At 51.3% G+C, this 21449-nt stretch overlaps 1 protein-coding gene across 5 annotated transcripts in view; it reads left to right on the top strand.

Moving 5' to 3' along the window:
• The window catches only part of CAMK2A (calcium/calmodulin dependent protein kinase II alpha), a 70142-nt gene that overhangs the window by 7014 nt on the left and 41679 nt on the right, over nt 1-21449 (top strand). For all 5 annotated transcript variants that reach the window (XM_063706876.1, XM_063706877.1, XM_004042809.5 and 2 more), the window contains exons 2-3: nt 9659-9753; nt 17804-17863. In XM_063706876.1, coding sequence (XP_063562946.1) covers nt 9659-9753; nt 17804-17863 — 155 coding nt within the window. The remainder of the gene's footprint in view (nt 1-9658; nt 9754-17803; nt 17864-21449) is intronic.

Genomic DNA, 21449 nt, shown 5'->3' with positions numbered 1-21449 from the left:
CCTAGGTCCCTACCCTCATCTGGGGAGATGCTTTGCTGAAAGAATGACATGCGAGATGGTTTAGAGCCATGGTACCCTCAGTTCGATTCAGTATATTGGAGGGAAGAGGGCTCCATTGTCTTACAGATGGTGAGCTAAGGCCCAGAGAGGGCGAGGGCGTTGCCCATGGTCACACAAGCCAGTGACACATGAGAACTGGACACTCCAGTGTCTGTCCACTCCAGTGCTTGGCTGTCCTACCCCTGGAGACCTCTCTCTCTCTCTGACGCTTGGACCTCTGAAAGCCTTTGTGGTGTATACTCTGGACAGGGACAGGCCATCAAAGACCGAGGAGTAAGTCACCCCTTGGCATGTCCCTTGACTTGCTGGGCTCTGGCCCTGCCTTTCAGCACTGTAAAGAGAAAATAGAATATTTTTCTGTTTTTCTTTTTGTGACCCATTCAAAAAAACCCTTGCATAGCCAAAACAAGGAATATGTTGGAACTTCTGTTGGTTCAATGTTCCCTGCAGCAAACAGATTCTTCCGGTTCCCAGCCCTTCTGTGTCCCCCACGAGACTTCTGCTGGATTGGTGTTTGGGGGCGGGGGGCAGTGTGGGACAGCTCGAGCACACTGCGTCCCTGCAGCATCTTTTAGAGTCTGGGAGTGGGTGGCTGCAGCCTCAGGCGGTCGAGAGGACGGGAGAGGTGTGGTTTCAGTAACAGGTCCTAGGATTTTCTGGCCGTATAATGCTTTGTTCTGTGGAGTTCTGCTTACAGAGCTGGGAAGAAGTGGGGAGAGTCAAGCAAAGGGGATAGTGAGCATCCAGCCCCATCTCCTCTGATCTATTTGCCATTTGAGAAGCTGCATAGCTGTGTTTTGTTTGTTTATTATTAACAAAAGGTACTAATGCCTAAATGGGAAAGAAAGAAAGAGAAGGTTTAAAAATTACTTATCAACAGTTGATTTCACAGATGGGTAAGCTGAGGCCTAAAAGCTTCTCATTGTTTCTGAATGAAACTGACCCCAGCTTTTTAACTGTTTTGGGAATTAGGAGCCCTCAGAGAATCTCAAGCAAGCTGTGGGTACTCTCCCCCTTCCAAAATGCACACTCACTGCAACACGCAGAATGCTGTTATTTTCCACAGGTCCTCCTACTCCAAGCCCAACTATGGACCTCAAGGTCGGACCCCCTCTAATCTGAGAGTACTGGGTATTGGAAAAAGCAATGACTATGAATCAGCAGTCCTGGGTTCAAAGTCTTGGCCCCAGTTTCTTCAGCTTTGGAATAGGAGGGGGTGGACTTCAAAAGTAAGACATTATGGGCTATACAAGGTTCTGATGCAGCCACATGTGGCCCAAACTCTAGCCCAGTGCGTGGTGCTGCCTCTGTGGCCAACCCCAGCTCTTTCTCTTCCCCCAGGCATTCTAACCTGTCTATTCTGGGTTCCACATCCTGGGTGATCAAATCAGCCAGCTTAGGCTATGTGTTACTGACCACCAAGGGGTTTTGGATGCAGATTCTCTTACAGATAACAGATCTATCTGCATTTGACCAGGAACTTTCTGAAATCACCCCCAGCTCATCTCAGAGAAGTGAAATGCTTAAGTATCTTAACCAAGAGTGGGGAAATTTTGGGGAAGAGACTGGGCTTTGATTATGAGGTAACTGCCATGTAGCATCTAGGCAAGACAATGAGTAGCTAAAAATACAGGGCTAGAGTTCCTAAGACAGGAGGGGGCTCTGGATGTGGATTTCAGTTTTGGGTGATGGTCAATGGCTTTAACTATTTGCGGAGTCATGGACTGCTTTGCAGAGCTGATGACTACGCATCCTTTGCCCAGAACAATGCACAGACACAGAATCATTTTAATACAGTTTTAAGTGGGTTCGCAAATGCCCAGAGCCTCCCCAGAGATCACAGCTAATGGCCCCTGGTAGAGGGGATGGGCGGGAGTGGTAAGAGGGTGGGTAGAAAGAGGCCGGGAGCAGCAACACTGAGGGAAGGTGGGGCAGCGAAGGCACTGCCAGTGATGGAGGAGGCCGGGAGAGCACGGCGACCCAGAAACAAAAGGAAGGGCGAGCTCAAAGCTGTGTTCAGTGGGGCCAAATGCTACCTGGGGTGGGGCAGGCAAGGTGCATTAGGCTCCAGCGGGGACTGCAAGGGGTAGTGGTGAGGGTGGGAGGAGGCATGGGTGGGCGAACCTGGCGCAGGCATTTCTTCCATGGAGCCCTGGGGGTGGCAGCCAGATTGTGGTGGGTTCATGGAGTGTGGGAGGTGGGAAGAGGAGGCGGCGGATGTCGGACATTTGTTCTGGAAGTTTGGCAGCAAAGAAGAAGGGAGGAAGGAAACAGCCCAGGCTGCTGGGTCGAGAGAAAGGTTCTCGGTTGTTTTGTTTTATTTGAGGAGACAGTTTTATTTTTCTGGAAGAAAGGAGACCTGAGCGTGTTTGAGGAAACAGTCAATGAAGAGCAGACACTAAAGACTACCGTAAGGGGCCCAGACAATCAGACCCCCACGGAGAACAGAGTGGAGGGAAGTGTTGGGTGAGTGCTGTCCCCAGAAGGCTGCGATAGATAAAAAGTCTTCCTGTTTGCTGAGACTCACAGATGTAACGTGGCTCTGAGTGGCTTGGGGTGAAGGTGAAGAGGCTTCCTTTAGAGAAAGTGGCAGCAACCAGTCTTGGGTAGCAGAGACCCCTCACAAATAGCCCCAGAAGGGAGCGGGGCTGGTCGCATCTTTCAAATGAGGAAACTGAGGCCCAGAAGAGTAAGCAAGCTGGTAGCCAAGCTGAGTGAGGGCTCAGGAGTTCTGACTCCCCATCTAGTGCTGCTGGAGCTGCACTTGGCTGCCATGTCAACTCTTCCTGCTGTTTCAGGCCAGAGAGGGCAGTGGGCCCCTTTGGGCTGGCAGCCAGCTACACCCAGGCCACCTTGTCTGCCAGGCAGCTAGAAAGCAATTTCCCAGCGTGAATCTTGCTTTTCACAGCCCATTAGCACATTCCCACATTCTCAGCCATGCGCCGGACCCACTGTCACTGTGCCCTCTCCGTCTGTCTGCCGGAGTGCCGGAGGGGGGCCTCCCTGCCTGCCCACACTCCTGCTCGTCCACCCTCAGGGGCAGGCTACTCAACCCTGGTGAGCAGCCCTTTCTCCACCTTGCTGTGGCTCCCACACACCTCCACCTTGGCTTGCTTCTTCCCCGAGCTTGGCAAACAATGTCCATTTTGTTTCTGATGATGCCAGCTGTCCTCCTCTCTTCATGGATAATGATGCCTACACAAGGCATTGTTCCTTGAGCATTTACTATACCCCAGGGACTCTGCCAAACTCATTGCCTACCTTATTATCTCATTGAATCCTTGAAACAACCGCATAGGGTTGGTACTATTATTATCCGTATTTTGCAGTGGGGAGGAAACAGGCTTACTGAGGTGAAGTAGCTTGCTAGGAAGTAGCTGACCCACGATGTGAACTCTGCTTGGTCTGATTCAGGAGTGCCTGCTCTTCTCTATGTTGAACCACGCTCTCCAACGTGGCAGTCATTAGCCACATATAGTTATTTAGATTAAATAAAATAAGAAATTTGGTGCTCAGTTCCACTGATCCCATTTCAAGTGCTCTGTAGCATCTGTGGCTAGTGGCTGCCACAGTGGACAGCTCAGGGTGTGTGCGTCATCACAGGAAGTTCTGTTGAATGGCACTGGTATGAAACACGAGAGCTGAAAAGCCACTGCGTTCCTGAGCCTCATCCTTACCCCAGCCTCCACATTGTAGGTGAAGAGACTGCGGCCCTCACTGGGGCTGGTTCTTGCCCAAGTCCTCCCAGCAGGGCTGAGGGCTGAGACTTGGTTCTTCCCGTGTCTGCCTGTCTGTCTCTCCCCCACACACCCCTCCCTGCCTACATTCTGTGACCCTCTGGCTCACATGGATGCACGCCTCATACCCAGGGTGATATACGTGTGCTTTGTCACACCTACAGCCTCACAGCATCACACTCTTAGGGGCTAGACCAGGTTGCCAATACACGCCTATGGCCAGACACCCGCCCCTTGCACCCAGGAACACTTCTCCCACCCCTCCTCCTTTGCACCCAGGGGCATTCCCCTACACCCCTCGAGGAATTCAGAAACACTTTCACAGGCACTTCCAGGACTGCCCATGGCCACCCGCCACAGCCCTCACACCCAGGCCTCATCCCTTCCTCTTGGGACTCTTGGCCATCGCTTCCCACCCTTGCCCTCCCCAACTTGGCCTCATTGCCTCTCCTGCCCTGTCCTGTTCCCAAGCTCTGGCCCACCCACCCATCTGCTGGCTGCCTGCTCAGCTCAGGGCCACAAGAGGAGTGGGCTGGCTCTTCTGTTTGCCAAGGTTTCTGGGCTATGGCCACTTGTTCATGCAGGACAAGAATACAGAAACATGCTTTTTTTTTTTTTTTTTTTTTTAAACAGAAGATAAAAAAGGGAGGAGGTTAGAGCTGCCGACTCACTGCTTTCACTCTCATTTTGGCTATGACTTTCCTCTGATCCCCACTGCCATGGCAGGCAGGGATGGAGCCTGGGGCTGCCTAGGTAGCAGCCCAGCCCCTTTTCTCGCCTCATTCGGAACCCCTTCTTTCCCAACTATGTCTCATGTGCTTGGTGCTGTGCCAAGTGTTTTGCACTAGTTACCTCACTTAATCTCCCCAAGGAACCCAGGAGGTAGAGGCTATTATTGCCCTCTAACAGGAAGACGCAGAAAGGTGATGCGTCAAGTTCAGCGTCACACAGTTGGGGGTGAGCTAGGATTGGACTACAGGTCTTTGTGACCCCAGAGTCTCTGCTTTTGAGGACCACATTCTTCTGTTGTTGGTTGAGTCAGAAGAAAAAGTGCAAGTGACCTGGATTCTCTTCACAGCCTCAGTTAAGAATATGCCTGCTCACTTGAGGCCTCAGTTTCCTGATCTATTAAATGGGAGATCAGAATTCCAACTTCACAGGATTGCTGTGAGGATCCAAAGGGTGCTTAGGGGTGAATGTACATTTGAAGAGAAGAAGACTTCTGCGCTTGTGAGGGGCTGGTACCCTCTGGATCAGCAGCTCTAAACTTGTTTTGAGAAACTCCTCTCTCTGAGCATCTGATAAAAGCCATGCACCCTTACCTGCCTCCAAAAAATGCACTTGCTTACATTGGGATGTACAGGGTGTCCTTCAAGGGGTTCAGGGTCCCCACACTACCCCACCTACGGCATGGACCTTCAGTGAGGAGCCTCTAATTTACACAAAAGCTTGATGCTGTTCTGAAGGGGAATTTCAGCAAGTATGGCTTCTCTTGTTTTATAGACGTAGCTCTTACGGCCTTGGCTCACTGAGCCAGAGCCCAGGCTCATGGGGCCTGTCAGGCCTCCCTGCGCAGAGCCCCCCTCGCTGGCCCCCATCAGTGCTGATTTCCAAGGGAGACAGGATACACAGAAGGACTTCCCCAGAAGGCGTCGGGCAGTGCTGGGCTGCCTGGGAAAGAATCACCCACAGACAGAGTTAAAATGAAATTACAAATTCCCTGGGCCTACACCCAGAGGTGCTGATTTAGGAGGTCTGGGTGGGACCTTGGAATCTGCTTATTTTTTCTTTTGAGACAGAGTCTTGCTCTGTCACCCAGGCTGGAGTGCAGTGATGCTATCTCAGCTCACTGCAACCTCCCACTCTGGCACTTAAGTGATCCTCATACATCAGCCTTCTGAGTAGCTGGGACCACAGACATGTACCACCATGCTCAGCAGTAGAGATCGGGTTTCGCCATGTTGCCCAGGCTGGTCTCAAACTCCTGGGCTGAAGAGATTCTCCCACCTTGGCCTCCCAAAGTGCTGGGATTGCAGGCGTGAGCCATCATGCCCGGTCAGAATCTTTTTTTTAAAGATCCTCCAGGGGATTCTGAGGCAGCCAGTTTGATAATCACTGATCTAAGGTCTTTACCTAGAATGGAGTTTTGCCTCTCTAATGGAGAAATTATACTCATCCCTCCCTCCCCCTGTCCAGCCATCCCTTCCTCTATCCCTCCAACTACCCACACATATTAATTGAGCTGTAGCTCTGGACCAAGATTTGTCACGTGCTGGTGAGCAGGATGAGACCCAGCTCCTGCACCCTGGAGCTCACAACCTTCCCTGCTTCCTGCCCTTCTCTTCCTGGAGTTCTCGGAACCTTGCCCAGATGTGGCCACTTTAAGCTTTTTTCTCATAGGTCTTTTGAGAATCATGGCCCCCAGCTAGAGGGGGACCTAAAGGTCTTTGGGGTCCATCCCCATGCCTGGGTAGGGTGGGCACCTTTGAGAGACCAGTTGTCCCCCACCTTCCTTAGATGACTGTTCCTATGCCTAACACCCCATCTGAAAATCTCTTCTCCTGCCTCACTTCAGTTTCTCTCACTCTTGCTGAAATCCACCTCCTTCTCCTGCAAGTAACACTCATGGAGGCTCTATTGGCACTAGACACTGGGTATTCAAGCACTGGGGGCAGAGAGAAGAAAGTGAAAGTCCTGGCCCTCAGGAACTCACTGTCAGGGTGGGAGAAATAAGCAGGTGGAGGAGCCGCCACCAGTCTAAGTTAGATGGGGATGTAGGGTTGTGATATGATGTAATAAGAAATCTAGAAATAAATAGTTGGTCATTGTCCCTGGTTCTTGGCACAGAGCTCCCCAAACCCTTGTAATTTTCTAAGTGATGGGGGTACTAACAGCATCTTTTGTTCTAATATTTGGTCTTAGAACCCAGTTCCTGACTGAAAGCTCCCAACTGCCTTGGAATTTCCTGGGTGATGAGAACATCTTTTGTTCTAATGAGGCAGCTTTGGGTAGGTGCCTGTATGGGAGCTGGTCACAGAAAGACCAAACCGTGGCCAGAAGCTTGGAACTTTCATCCCCTCCCCCCATTCTCAGGGAGGGGAGGGGGGCTGGGGATTGAGTTAATAATCAGTCATGCCTAGTGATGAGGCCTCCATAAAGGTCGCTTGAGTACGGAGCTGGGAGACCTTCTGGTTTGGTGAACACATCCACATACCCCGAAGGTGACACACCCCAACTACATGGGGACAAAAGTTCCTGTGTTCAAGATCCTTCCAGACCTTGCTCTGTGCCCCTCCTCATCTAGCTGTTCATCTGTACCCTTTATCATAACCTTTAATGTAAACACACACACACGCACAACTGGTAAATGTAAGTAAGCGTTTTCCTAGTTTTGTGAGCCATCATAGAAAATGATAAAAGGAGGGGGTTGTGGGATCCCCCAGTCACTAGCTGGGTGGACAGAATTGTGGGTAACCTGAGGACCCACTATTTGTGATTGGTATCTGAAGCAAGGGGAAAGTCTTGTAGGACTTAGCCCTTAACCTGTGGGGTCTGCACTAACTCTAGGTAGTTAGTCTCATAACTGAATTATAGGATACCCAACTGGTGTCCAAAGCATCAGTTGGTGTGAAAAAAAAACCCCTTCATAGCTGGTGGCCAGAAGCGTGGGAATGATGGAAGAAAAGTGAATTTTTTCTAAGCAGGGGTGCTCTGGAAGCACGGAAGAGGGGCTGCATAGCAGGGGAGAGTCTCAGGGAGGGGACTGGGGTCTTGCTGCTTTCTTCCTGGTAGCATATGGACAGGCTGCACGCCCCAAGGAGGAGCCACAGCTGTGTGAGGCCCTCTGTGTGCCCATGAATTCTGGCCCTCTCTAGCTTTCCTACAAGGTTATATTTCTTGGTCTCTAGTCCGTATCCTGGCTCCTTCCTCCTCATCCTTCTGCACAGTTTCCCAGCCGCTCATTTCCTGCTGCCCAGACATGAAGCCAGTGATACCATGTTCAGGGCTGTGTGCAGAGCAGGCATCTGTGCTAGCCTGCGGGCTTCTTCGGTGCCTGCCAGCATCCTCCTCTGCCTTGTCAGCCTCATCTTTTTGTGGGCTCGGAGCTGCCCATAAGCTTGGGATGAGGCATCCAAGTTTGAAGGATGTGATGGGTGCAGCCATGTCAAAAACCTGGGCATGGCCCAGCATGCCAGGAAGTGGAAGGCTTACTTGGTGTGGAAGTCACATACCCAAGAATGCTAACATCTGAGTTCTAGACACAGCTCTACCTGTTATGAACCATGTGACCTTGGGCAATCTACACTGAACTACACTGGAGCTCAAAGTCTTGAGGAATCATAACCTGCATTTTAACAAGGTGCCTGGGTGATTTCCATGGACATTTAGATTTGGGAAGCCTGCCCAGGAGACTCTCTTCTTGCTATTAGCATGGGGTTAGGGTGCCATAGTGGTGACCACGGTCAGTATCGGGCCCTTTAGGAGTCTCCTCTGTAGATGAAGGGGTTGGAGCACATGGCCTTTGTGGCAAAGAGTGCAAAATGGCATCTAGACTCCAGATCTAGCCCTTAGACAACTTTTGTTTGGCCAAATACCATCCTCAAGTTCTTTTGGAATAGGTGCCAATATTTAAAAATTGGGAAATTTCTCATCAATATCCAGATTTGTAGCTTTTCCTGAAAAATCAAATGAGGTAGGAAATGGGCCACATTCTACATGGTGACAATGTTTTCCCCTGTGAGCTGGAAAACTCACAGACCTTGCCCCAAGTTCTCTTATAATTACTAATAGTTTGAGGATAAAATCCCAAGAGCCTCTTAACACATGAAAAGATGCTCAGCTTCACTCTTAATGTGACAATTACAAATTAAATTACAGCAAATTGCCATTTTCTACCTGTCTCTTTAGCAGATATAAAAAAGTTTGATAATACACTGTGTTGACAAGGGCAAAGGAAACAGGCACCCTTGCATTCTAGTGGGAAAGTGAGTTGGTACAATCTTTAATATGGACACTCTCTCATTATCCATTGAAATCAGCAAACAACACCTACCCCTTGACCAGATAACATAAGTTCTGGAAATGTATCCCACACAGACACATGCATACATAGGAGATATAATTCTAATGCACACATACACGGCTAGTCATTGTAGCATTGTTTGTAATGGCTATAGATTGAAACTAATCTGAGTGCCCATCAGTAGGGGACTGGCTGAATAAAGGATCGGACAGCCATACAATTACATACTAAGTAACAAGGAACTCTTATGTTATGATATGGAAGGAGGATCTCTAAAAATATATTATTCACTGAAAAAAGGAAGGTGGAGAACACTATACAAAGTCCAGTCCATTAGTGTGTGGGACACCATCTGTGGAAAGAGACTCAAGGACATGGTAACAGTGGTAATCTCTGGGAAGGGGACCTCAGAGGCTGCAGTACAGGGGCGGGAGGGGGTCATTTTACTACCTATACCCTTATATCTTTTGAACTTTGAACCATGTCCACGTTTACCTACTCAAAGAATAAAAAACTGAAAACTTTCAGAGACCTGGATTCCACGGTTCTAACACTACATGATTCTAATGTTTTACAGCATGATGAGCCTGACTTTGATGACGTTGGCAGGCTCCTCTCACTTGAGGCCAAACTTCTAATCTTCTGCTTCTGGATCCATCTTCTGGGTCTCTCTGGCCTCGCTCTGTCCCTGAGTTGGGTCACAGAAGCCCCTGTGAGCTTGAGCAGCTCTGATGAAGGGCTTCCATCTAGCGTGGGGCAGTGATGTGAACTCCAACATCTCCTAGGGACACAGCCCTCAGGCATTCCCTCACCCTCTCCACCTTCTCTGTCCTCCTAGGGGAGCCTTCTCGGTGGTGCGAAGGTGTGTGAAGGTGCTGGCCGGCCAGGAGTATGCTGCCAAGATCATCAACACAAAGAAGCTGTCAGCCAGAGGTAGGTGCCTGATCTCTACCCTGCCCACCCTCCAGGGCTCTCCTCTCTCCCCTTACCTGTACTGCTTGGTTTAGACCAGGGCCCAGGGCTGAGCCCCTGGGTGATACTTATGGCAGGGGTGGGGGCTGCTCTTCCTGGGGTGTCATGAGAATAGACCTTCCCTTTTTCCTTCTTTTCCTTTTTTTCAAGGCCGGAGAGCACAGATTCACCCAGACAGGCCAAGCTCTGTGCCTCACGGGTGAGGGCTGAGACACCAGATGGGCCCTTCTTTCCCTACTCTCTTGCCACTTGCCATCACTTCTCCCCTCCAGACCGCTACCCTTGCCATTCCCTCTGCCTGAACGCCATCTCCTGGCTCCTTTGATGAATGGCTGTTTCTCAGCCTTCAGGTCTCAGCTCAAGGTCACATCCTTTGAGAGGTTTTCCTGACCCCTCAATCTGACGAGGCCTTCTCCATTTCCTGTCTCTCTCTCTCTCTTTTTTTTTGAGATGGAGTTTCACTCTTGTCGCCCAGGCTGGAGTGCAATGGTGCGATCTTGGCTTACTGCAACCTCTGCCTCCCGGGTTCAAGCGATTCTCCTGCCTCAGCCTCCCGAGTAGCTGGGATTACAAGCGTCCACCACCATGCCCGGCTAATTTTTTCTTTTTGTATTTTTAGTAGCGATGGGGTTTCACCATGTTGGCCAGGCTGGTCTCGAACTCTTGACCTCAGATGATCTGTCTGCCTCGGCCTCCCAAAGTGCTGGGATTACACGTGTGAGCCATCACGCCCAACCTATTTTCTCTCTCTTATTACTATTCATTTCCTTTATGGCTTTCTCTGACCTAGACTCATCCTGTTTACTGATTAGGCCCCTTGTTTAATACCCACCTCCCCTTCTGGGCTGTAAACTTCAAGAGTATGGGCTACTCTGCACCCAGCACCTAGGACAGCACCTGGCACTCAGAGAGGGGCCAGTGAACTCCAAGTGTGCTTGGCTTCAGCCACGCCACTCTTGGGTCCTCCAGAGAGTTGGTCTGGGGTGTGATCTGGGTTTTGGAAAAGATGCCCAGATAACTCTAATTTGCAGATGAGTTTGAGAACCACTGCCTTAAGACCTTAGAAGTGGTCCTGGGCCAGCGACATCAGCATCCCTAGCAGCTTGTTAGAAAGGCAAAGCCTAGAGCCCCACTCCAGACTTGAAGAATCTGAATCTGCATTTTAACAAGACACCAGGGTGATTGTGGACGTTAAAATTTGGGAAGCCTGCCCAGGAGATGCGCTTCTTGCCATTACTCTGTGTTTGAGACAGTGATGGTGGTAACCATGGTCAGTGTGTTGGAAAGGGTTATCTTCAGAAAGGCCAGTCCCCACCCTGAATGAAATGGTGTATAAGCTTTCCTTGGGACCGCCTGGTGGTGGAGGGAATTCTGTTGGGTGAGGTGGGTGCAGGTATGGGCTGTACAATCCATGGTTTGTGCAGTGCGGGAGATGTTGTGTGAGGGGCTGGCAGAGTGTCCAGGTGTTTGACAGGCGCAGCTGTGTGGGGCCAGGGCCCAGCAGGTGCAGGTTCGTGGCGGTCCTCACCGTGGCTGGTACAGGAGGCTCATGCTGCTCCCCACAGGCCTCCCAGCAGGCCTCATGTTGGACTGTGTGTTGCTGCCTTTCTTCTCTGGCTCAGTGTTGCTGGGAGCTCAGCACTTTCTTCCAGTTACCGACCTCCCCCCCATGTCTTGCGGTCAAAGAGGATCAGCAGAGGGGGTGGCTGGGGTTAGGGTGAGGGTCTCTGAAGGACCAGGAGCCCCACGTGGTATACAGTCAGTATGAAAAGTCCAAGCTTGTGGAAGGCTGGGAACTAGAGACAGGGTGGGCAGGAATGCCAGCAGAGGTGTTGCCTCATGGCCAGATGCCTGGATTGGCCTTGCCATTGCTGTGTGACTAGCAGCAGTCTGGTGCCCTCTCTGTGCATTGGGTGTTGAGTAACCAAGGGAGATGTCCCAATCCCTGAGATACAACAGGGACAGGGGGTGACAGGTTAAGGTTGTCCCAGTGGGAGAGAGGGTCAGGCACCAAGGTGGTCCCTAGATGCTGGGGATCTCGGGTTAGTTCACCACACTCTCGAGGCACATCCACACACACACTTGCACGTTGACCAAAAGAGACAGATGTGTATGGGAGGGTGGAAGGGCCATGGCTCCTGTTTTGGAAGGTGACTAAGCACTCCTGGGACAGTGCAGACCCTGGGCTATGCCAGACAGTCACTGTCCAAACCGCCTCTCTTTGGCAACTTGTTGAGTCCTTGACCTCTTGGAAGGAAGGTGGCCTGGCCTAGGTGAATGTTGAGGGCGGGGGTGGGGAGGTTATCAGGGAAACTTCTGGAAAAGTCTGCCAACCGCCAGCCGCTTTTCTTCCCAGCGGGAGAGGAGAAGCAAAAGCTTCTTTTAGCAGGATTCTTTGTTTGCTGCTCATGGTGCCTCGGGGGCGGGGGGAGGGAGTTAATGCTGAATATTTGGCAACACACTCTAAGCATCTCCTGCTGGTGCTCCCGGGTGACTTCTGGCAGCACCCAGCAGGGGCTGTACCCACCCTCCCGGGAGCTGTGGCTTTCTTTTGCCCGCCCTGCCCAGCCTCTTCTAGCAAGCGGTTCCCAAACCCACGATATATTTGTGTATGTATTTTTAATCTAGTCTTTTAAAAAATGTTCATAGTATAAACAATTCAAAGAAACCATGAAGAAATGAAGTGAAAAGTGAAAATTCTGCCTGTTCTAATCCCTGCCAAATACCTTTGGGAGCTTTTTAAAAAAGGCAGCTGCCTGAGTTCCACCCATGAGAGTTGGATTCAGTAGGTGGGGCCCAAGCCCCTGCATTAAAAAAATCCTATCATCAGTAACAGTAGCTATTAACACCAACCTAATACGATAATACAGGCTCAGTGCTAACCCCCATCAGGTGCTGTATAGCCTCCTAGCTCGTCCTCCCCACGGCACACACCGAGGTAGAATTCTAAGGGCGCATTGGGCACATGCATGAGGCTGGTGCAGCCAGAGGTGACTGGCCTGGGCACTGTGACCTCCACAGGCCCCACTCTCCAGCTCGAGCATGAGGGGGTCACTTCCTCGGCTCCCCAGTGACAAGTCTCGGGGCACCAGGTGGGGAGCATGACGAGCTCATCCAGCCTGCACTAGAGTGTCATTCAGTTCCCTGCAAGGAAGCCTCTGAGGGGACGGCAAAACATGTGCTTCCCATCTCTCCTGTTCTCCTCCCCACCACTTGCCTGGCACTCTTGCTCCCAGGATCAGGCTGCCCTATGTAGGGAGCAGGTACTTCCTGTTCCCAGACTTCAGGTCTCTTTTCTCTCCTGGCTTGTGTGCCTCCTGCTGGAATCTCGGGCCGCCTGCCTGCTGGAGGCCACTAATTATTAGAATGGGGCTGGGTTTGGTGGCTCACGTCTTCAATCCCAGCACTTTGGGAGGCGGAGGTGGGAGGATCACTTGAGGCCAGGAGTTCAAGACTAGCCTGGGCAACATGGTGAGACCCCCGTCCCTATTAAAAATATAAAAAATTAGCCGGGTGTAGTGGCGGGTGCCTGTAGTCCCAGCTACTCAAGAGGGAGACTGAGGAGGGAGAATCACCTGAGCCCAGGGGAGTCCACTCCCTTCTGGAGGCAGAGTCCTGCCCATTTGTGTGATGGCAGGTCTTCCAGGCCTGCCCTGTCCTGACCCACCCTGCTGAGACTGTCTGGCCCCAGGGACCTCACCCCAGAATGTCCATCCACCTCTGCCTGCTGAGCTCTGCTGAGCCTTGCCATGCTCTTAGCCCCCACACCCTGGAGGTGACCCAACCATCTGGGGAGGAAGCAAAAAGGTTCCCAAGATATCATCATGGGCATTGGGGAAAGCTCCCCCAGGTCCCCAGGCAGGAGGCTGAAGACTTCTAGCTTCCCTCAGATCTCTCACCATCATGGGACTCTGCTGAGCCAATGGATCTATTCATCAATAAATTAATTATTAGAATGGGGCTGGGTTTGGTGGCTCACGTCTTTAATCCCAGCACTTTGGGAGGCGGAGGTGGGAGGATCACTTGAGGCCAGGAGTTCAAGACTAGCCTGGGCAACATGGTGAGACCCCCATCTCTATTAAAAATATAAAAAATTAGCCGGGCATGGTGGCAGGTGACTGTAGTCCCAGCTACTCAAGAGGGAGGCAGAGAAGGGAGAATCACCTGAGCCCAGGAAGTAGAGGCTGCAGTGAGCCGTGATCCTGCCACTGTGCTCCAACCTGGACAATGAGAGTGAGACCCTGTCTCAAAAAAAATTATTAGAATGGGAAGCAATATAGTATAGTAGCTATGTACATGGATTGAAATCTCAGCCCTGCCACTTGTTTGCTATGGGATCTTGGACAAGCTGCTTAGCAGCTCTATGCCACGCCCTGGGAACATGGCAGTGACCAACAGAAAAGGTCTTACTCTCATTGTGCCCGTTTTCTGGGGAGTGAGACTGAAAAGAACATTAAACACATATGTCAGCTGGGTAGCTTCAGGTAATGACAAGTGTTAACCAAGAAAATAAGACAGGGTATGGGGACATGATGTGGCAGGAGGGACAGGCTTAGAAAAGGCAGCCAGGGAATCTCTCTAAGGAGGTGACATTGTGCCGGGGCCTGCCTGATGAGAAGACCCAGGGAAGAGCTTTCCAGGCAGAAGGCACAGCAGGTACAGAGGCCCTGAGGTGGGAAGGAGCTTGGTGTGTCAGGGCAGAGAGGAGGCCAGTGTGGCTGGAGCTTCCTGGCCGGAAGGTGAGGCCGGACCCAGTGAGGAGTTTGGATTGTGCTCTAAGTATATTGGGAAGCTGTTGGAGAGTTGGAAGCCAAGGAGGGACAGGATTTAATTGATGTTTTAAAAAGAGCTCCTTGGCGGGTCAGGGCGCGGTAATCCCAGCACTTTGGGAGGACAAGGCAGGCGGATCACAAGGTCAGGAGTTCGAGACCAGCCTGACCAGGCCAGCATGGTGAAACCCTGTCTCTACTAAAAATACAAAATATTAGCCTGGCATGGTGGCATGTGCCTGTAGTCCCAGCTACTCAGGAGGCTGAGGCAGGAGAATTGCTTGAACCTGGCAGGCAGAGGTTGCAGTGAGCCAAGATCGAGTCACCGCACTCCAGTCTGGCCGACACAGCGAGACTCTGTCTCAAAAAAAAAAAAAAGGCTCCTTGGCTGAGGGGAGGAGTTGGGGGAAGGTGCAGGGGTAGAGGCCTCAGAGCTTTGAGTTTTCAGAGTGATTTTGGTGAGTGATTTTGATAAAGGGACTCTTCCTTTGTCAACGGGCCTCAGTTTCTCCATCTATATAACAGAACACGGCCTCGGAGGTCAAAAGAAACATGGTCCCTAGATGTCTTAAGGTTCTCTGTATATTGGAAAATGAAAACACTGCAAACACAGTTACCAGAAATATTGTATAATGTATATGTTTACACTCAGTAGGATGAATGCTTTCAACAGTGACAATGCAGGTTAATTGTACCATGCATAAGATGATGATAAGATTTATACAATTAGTTCCTAGCATTTCCAGCAATAAGGTCTGGTAACCAGATACAAGTTTACAGTTGCATGACCAGCGTTTTCTTCTTTCAATCCTGTCAATATTCTCTGCTCCTGGGTAAACTCACAGGGAGAAAACAGCAACATTCTGGATTTGGGGCTTCCGCTTCCTGAATGCATAGCCTAAGCCAGAAGCCTCCTTCCCACTCTGACAGGCCTGACCTTGACCTGCCTGAGTTCTGGTTCTGCTGGAGGTGGGATGGGGGGTAGGGCATGGGACATGGGGTAGGGCATGGGACGTGGATCAGGGGAGGGCCCCGCCTGGTCAGCTCTGGATGGTCATCCCCTCCTCTGCCCAGAAGTCAGCCTCCCCTACCCTGGAGGATATGAAAGGAGCCCACGGAGGGAGGAGGAATCAAGGGATGCCCCCCAACTTGGCCCCACCTCCTTATCCCTAGCTTGCAGCCGGTTTTCAGCTGGGGAGTTGAGCCATGGAAACTGAATTGGACTTAATTGCTTTGCTGGTGGAAAAGCCACCTTTCAGTATTGATTTTGGCTTCTGCAGCCCTTGGAGGACAGCCAGTGATTGCTCTAGTGAAGGGGGCAGGGGAAAGGGGAGCTGGATTCCTGGGAACAAGGGCTGGAACTTTCTTCATTCTCACCACCCCCCCACCCGCATACCTGCCTACTCTGAGAGGGCCATTCAGGGCCAGGGTTCTAGTGCTGGCTCGGCGTCTGAGTGTCGGCATGAGTTTCCTCCTGTGGGTCTTAATTTTTCTATTTGGGAATTGGGGGCAAGTGGAGGTAGTGGTTGTGAGCTGGGGCACAGAGAACAGTATAGCCCAGGATTGAAAGCCTAGCTCTGGAGTCTAACTGTCTGGGTAAAAATCATAGCTCCACTGCTCACTGCGGGATTGACTTTGGGCAGGTACTTAACCTCTCTGAAGCTCTGTCTCCTCTTCTGGAAAGCCAGAAAAATGATAGTAACCCCTTCAAAGGATTGTAGTGAGGGCTTGAAAGGCATATAAAGCCCCTCTGCACAGTGCTTGGCACAGAGTTTTTAAAAAGAGATTTCTTTTTATGGTTTTGTTTGTTAAATTAAGGGGTTAACTACCAAATTGTGAAAAAAGCACCAAAAATGAAAATGGGAAATGCATTTTCAGTTCCAGCTCTGCCACCACGGAGGCTTCAGCTTGTTCAGGCTGCAGTTTCCTTATCTATAAAATGGGGAGAGTGGTGGTCCCAGCCCAGGATTGTTTGGGGGCACGGAGTAGGATCATGTGTCCCACTGTTCCCAGCAGCTGGAGAATCAGAAGCCACAGTGGCAGATCCCGAACAAGGCCTCTCTCCCGAGTGTGTGGGGAGCCCCAGGAGACTTGCACAGCAGTCCAGAAGGCAGGAGGGAGAGCTCTGGGTGGGCCCCTGCAGATTCTTTGGGGCTCTCTGTGTCCCTGGTCCCAGAGTCTCCTGAAAGGGAGGTGGCTTCTGGGAATCAACATAGCCCTCTGGAAGAATAGCCACTCTCTTAGAAAGGCACATTCATTCAATCATTTATTCTTTCATTTGGTTATTTCTTTTTTCTTTTCTTTCTTTCTTTTTTTTTTTTCTGAGATGAAGTCTCGCTCTGTCGCCTAGGCTGGAGTGCAGTGGCGTGATCTCAGCTCACTCCAACCTCCATCTTCAAGCAATTCTCCTGCCTCAGCCTCCTGAGCAGCTGAGATTACAGGCGCCTGCCACCACGCCCGGCTAATTTTTGTATTTTTAGTAGAGATGGGGTTTCACCATGTTGTCCAGGCTGGTCTCTAACCCCTGAGCTCAAGTGATCCACTTGCCTCAGCCTCTCAATGTGATGGGATTATAGGCGTGAACCACCGTGCCCAGCTTCATTCAGTTATTTCTTGAGCACCTAGTATGTGCCAGGTGTTTGGGTAGATGTCAGGGGTACAACACAGACGAAGTCCCTGCCCTCAAGGAACTAGATATCCATGAGACTGAGTGGGTCATGCTGTTCGGGGGCTCTGAAAGCACAGAGGATGGGCCCCTGCCTGCCGCCAGGGGCCTGAGACTAAGGATTGGAAGGAGTGAGTGATGGGCAGTGAACGGCAGGTGGGAGGTAGAGTAAGTGTTTCAAGCTGAGAGAACCGCATGTGCAATTCTCTCCTGAAGTGAGAGGGCCCAGCGGGGTCTGCTTGTAGAAGTGAAGTTGGCCATTTAGCCTGGCTAGAGTATAGGGCCTGAGGAACAGGCCTGGAGGAGTCTCGGAGAAGCATCACATTTAAGAATCATGGAAACGGAGGCCAGAGAGGGCGAGGGATGTGCTTGAGTCACTGCAACCCAGGCCTCTTCCTCTTTCCACTGCACCCCATGGTCTTCCTGGAGAACTCAGAGGCCCTGGCCAGAAGGTGAGCTTTCCCAGCCCCCAGGGGCTGCCCTGGGAGGTGGAGATAATACGAGGCTTTGAGAAGGGGGAGATGGAGGGTGATGGTTCCTTCCTCACCGGGGACTCACCTGAGCCTCTGTGTTTCAGACCATCAGAAGCTGGAGCGTGAAGCCCGCATCTGCCGCCTGCTGAAGCACCCCAACATCGGTGAGCCTTGTGGGATGAGAGGGGCGCAGGGGAGCCAGGCCCTGCTCCCCTGCCCACCCTGGCACGTGGGTGTTTGCGGGTTGGGTGGAGAGCAGCTGCTCTCTTCTCTGGGGATGGAGGCAGCAGAGATGGGAAAGGGGGCGTCTTTAATGGTTTCCACATTCCTCAGAGCCAGCTTGTTTCGGGGGAAGGTGAAGAAAGGCCCTTCCTCCCATCCCACACTGCCGGCAGCCTCCTTCAGAAAAGCTGTTTCAGGAAAACTTCTAAAGCTCTGGGAGAGATGAAAATAGGCCAGGGGGATACGCTTGGCCTTGACCGCTGTGGCCCATTCCCCATACCCACACCCATGCTGATTCAGCCTGGCACCGTGGCCCTGCCCTCCTCCCTCGACCTGGCACCTGCCTGCCTACAGGGTCAAGCTCCAACTCAGGCCCTGGCCCACAGGCCGGGCACAGGCTGCATGGAGAGGCTGGGCCATGGCGGGCTGGGACAGAGCCAGGGCAGCAGAACCCGTGGGGATGGGCTCTGAAACAACACCTCACTGCCTGGCCCCCCTTCTTCAGCCCTTGTGCAATTGGGGGCTGATCCCTGCCTATCAGGGTGCTGAGTCATGAGGGCAGGAAGTGTGGCTTTGAGGGCTAATTCTGTCGGGGAATTGCTGTGGGACCTTGGGCAGGAGCACTGCCCTCTCTGAATCACTTCCCCCCATCCTCTGAGGGAAGGTCTGTCTGAACCAGCATCTTGGGCACCTTGTGAAAAGGTAGACTTGGATTCACTGGGCCTGGGATGGGGCCAGGATTTTGCAGTTCTAACACGCTCTGAGGAGATGCCAAGCCTGCTGACTCATAGACCGCACTGAGGAGCAGGGCCTAGGTGATCGCTAAGGACTCTTCCAACTCTGACAGCCACCACGCCTTCTCACAAGGCAGGGAGGCCTCTCTCCGTGCCCAGGGCCCCAAGGGTTAACTCTCCTGCCAGAGAGAAGCATCTCCATCTGCTATTTATACCCAGAAGGCACCTCCCCTTCCCTGCACAAACAGCAGCCAGAGGCTCCGGGACCAGCATCAGAGAGACATCCCTGGGTTGGCAGGGAACAGCCCTGGTTGAACCCTGGTCCCTCACCTACTAATGTCCTCACCATGTCGCCTTCAGCAGCCCCTGCCCATTCTGGGCCCCCAACCCCCCAGCTGTGTGATGGAGGGAGTTGAGAGTGATCTCTGACTGTAAGATCTTATGGTCCTTACAGAGGCTACCAGCTCCAGTGGAAGGAGGGGAGTGTGTGTTAAGTGTGTGAGAGTGTGTGGAGTGTGTGAGTGAATATGTGTGTGAATGTGAGTGTGAGTGCAAATGTGTGTGTGAGTGTATGTGTATGCATGTATGTGTGTGTATGTGACAGTGTTGGAGTGTGTGTGAATGTGTGTCTGTGTAAGTGTGTGTGTGTGAATGTGTGTATGTGAGTGTGTGAGTGTATGTGAGAGTGTGTGGAGTGTGTGAATGCACGTGTGTGAGTGTGTGAATGTGTGTGTGAATGTGTGTATGTGAGTCTGTGTGTGTGTGTGAATGTCTGTGTGAGTGCATGTATGTGAGTGTGTGTGAATGTGTGAATATGTGTGTGTGTTGCTGCACAACTGCAGCTATCTCAGGTCAACACTGCCTCCTCATGTTCACACCTCCCTCTCCCTCTCATTCCCAGCTATAAAATGGGGAGCAGTAGGTTATGGCTTTGGAGCTGACAGACTACAGCTCAAATCCTGAGTTTGCTGCTTCATTGCTGTGTGACCCTGGACATGTTGCTCCACCACTTTGAAGCTCAGTTTTATCTGCAAAATGGAAATGATACCTAGCTCATAGGATTGTGATAATTAAATAGACCACAGCACAATGACAGTCATTATCATTAAGCTGCCCCCCTTTTCCCCAATCAACACCTTCCCTCAGAACAACCTTGCCTGAAGACATCCTCTTGCCTAAAACTCCATATGATTGTCATTCCTCGGGGCCATCAGGATTTTTAGTCGTCACTGGAGGCACTATATTATATATAACATGGTGGTTAGGAGAATGGGGTTTGCAGTCAGACACCCAGTTTCAATCTCAGCTCTGCCGTTAACTAAGTGTTTCAGCTTGGGCAGACTGTGAACCTCTTAGCCTCAGTATCCTCCTCTATGAAGTGGGGATAATCACAGCACCCACCTAGGACTGTTGGGAGGGTAAAATGAGATAGCGTAAGTAAAGCACTTGGCACAAAGCCTAGCGTGTGGTAAAAGCTCAGAAATGGTAGCTATCATCATCATCATCATTGAGTCATTTACTCCTTCCTTCATTCACCTAATGTCAGGTGCATCGTAGACCCACCCCATGCCAAGGTCTCTGCTAGGCACTGAGAATGTGCAGGAGAAGTGAGGATGGGGAATGGGAGTGGGGGTGGTGGCGATGCGCAGGCGGGACTGGAAAGCAGAGCTGAGCATCCAGCACAGGAAGACCCCAGAGGAGCTTTGAGCTGCTGTCAGGGCTGGAAGGTTCCTTGGAGGGTGCACTTTCCTGATCCTCCAAGCATCTTCCTTCAAAATTGTAATCTTCCCAAAGACGTGCAAAGAGGTACAGATGTGGGCTCAAAACCCAAAAGGTGAGCTTGTGCCTAAAGACACTGGACTGAGTCCTGTTCAGCCTGCTTGGCCAATCTAGACAAGGTTACTACTGGTCGCTGCTTCTGTGTGGCCACTGCCCTGGTCCCCAGGGGACCAGGTCAGTGAGGTCCCAGGTCAGTCCAGTCCCCAGGGGACCAGGTCAGTGAGGCTCAGCACAGGTCAGTCCAACTGTGTTGTGCACAAAGCATTTACCTCCCAGATCCTTCTTGGGAGAGGTCGGTAACCTGCTGTCTGTACCATCACCACCTGCAGATGAGGGAGACGCCAGAAGGCCACCCCAAGGCACAGGGGACTTGCACTGTGCTAGGGACAACCTGAAAGTTTAGTAGGTGATTTGTGGTGGGGAAGGGAAGTATGGTAGGTCAGTGATGAAGATGACAATATCTCCATTTATCGAACTCTTCCTAGTGCCAGGTGCTGTGCTAAGTGGTTTGCAGGAATCATCACATTAATGACTATAGCAGTCCAATGGTATTCGCATTACTGTTTGGAAGGGAGGCTCAGAGAGGTTAAGTCATTTGCCCATAGCTACACAGCTTGTAAGAAGTGGATCTGGGAGACGAACTCCGCAAGTCTGACTCCAGAGCCCTTGTTCCCAGTCCTTCTATTTAGCTTTCCAAGTGGATATCACATATGTGGTGTCAGGGGGACATGCAAATAAGGGAACAAGTACTGTCCTTCAACCTCCAAGAAAAAAATGCACTGTTGGAAAATCACAGGCATGCCAGAAGTGCATGAATCAAGCTACATAAATAAAAAGCTAGGTTACAGATTTGTTTGTTCTATGACAATATTTTAAACAGTCAAAAGTGACAGAATGACTCAATGGGCACAGACACGTCAGTCACTCCACCAGGAGACAGGACCATGATGATAGCCTATGGCCCTTGAATCTTGGGCTCCGGCTGAGTCGTTCCTCAGGCAGCCTCCACTGATGG

This window comes from Gorilla gorilla, chromosome 4 (genome assembly GCF_029281585.2).
Source record: "Gorilla gorilla gorilla isolate KB3781 chromosome 4, NHGRI_mGorGor1-v2.1_pri, whole genome shotgun sequence".
NCBI classification, from domain to species: domain Eukaryota; kingdom Metazoa; phylum Chordata; class Mammalia; order Primates; family Hominidae; genus Gorilla; species Gorilla gorilla.
The sequence above is the reverse complement of the archived record's forward strand: the minus strand, read 5'-3'. Positions and strand labels throughout refer to the sequence as shown.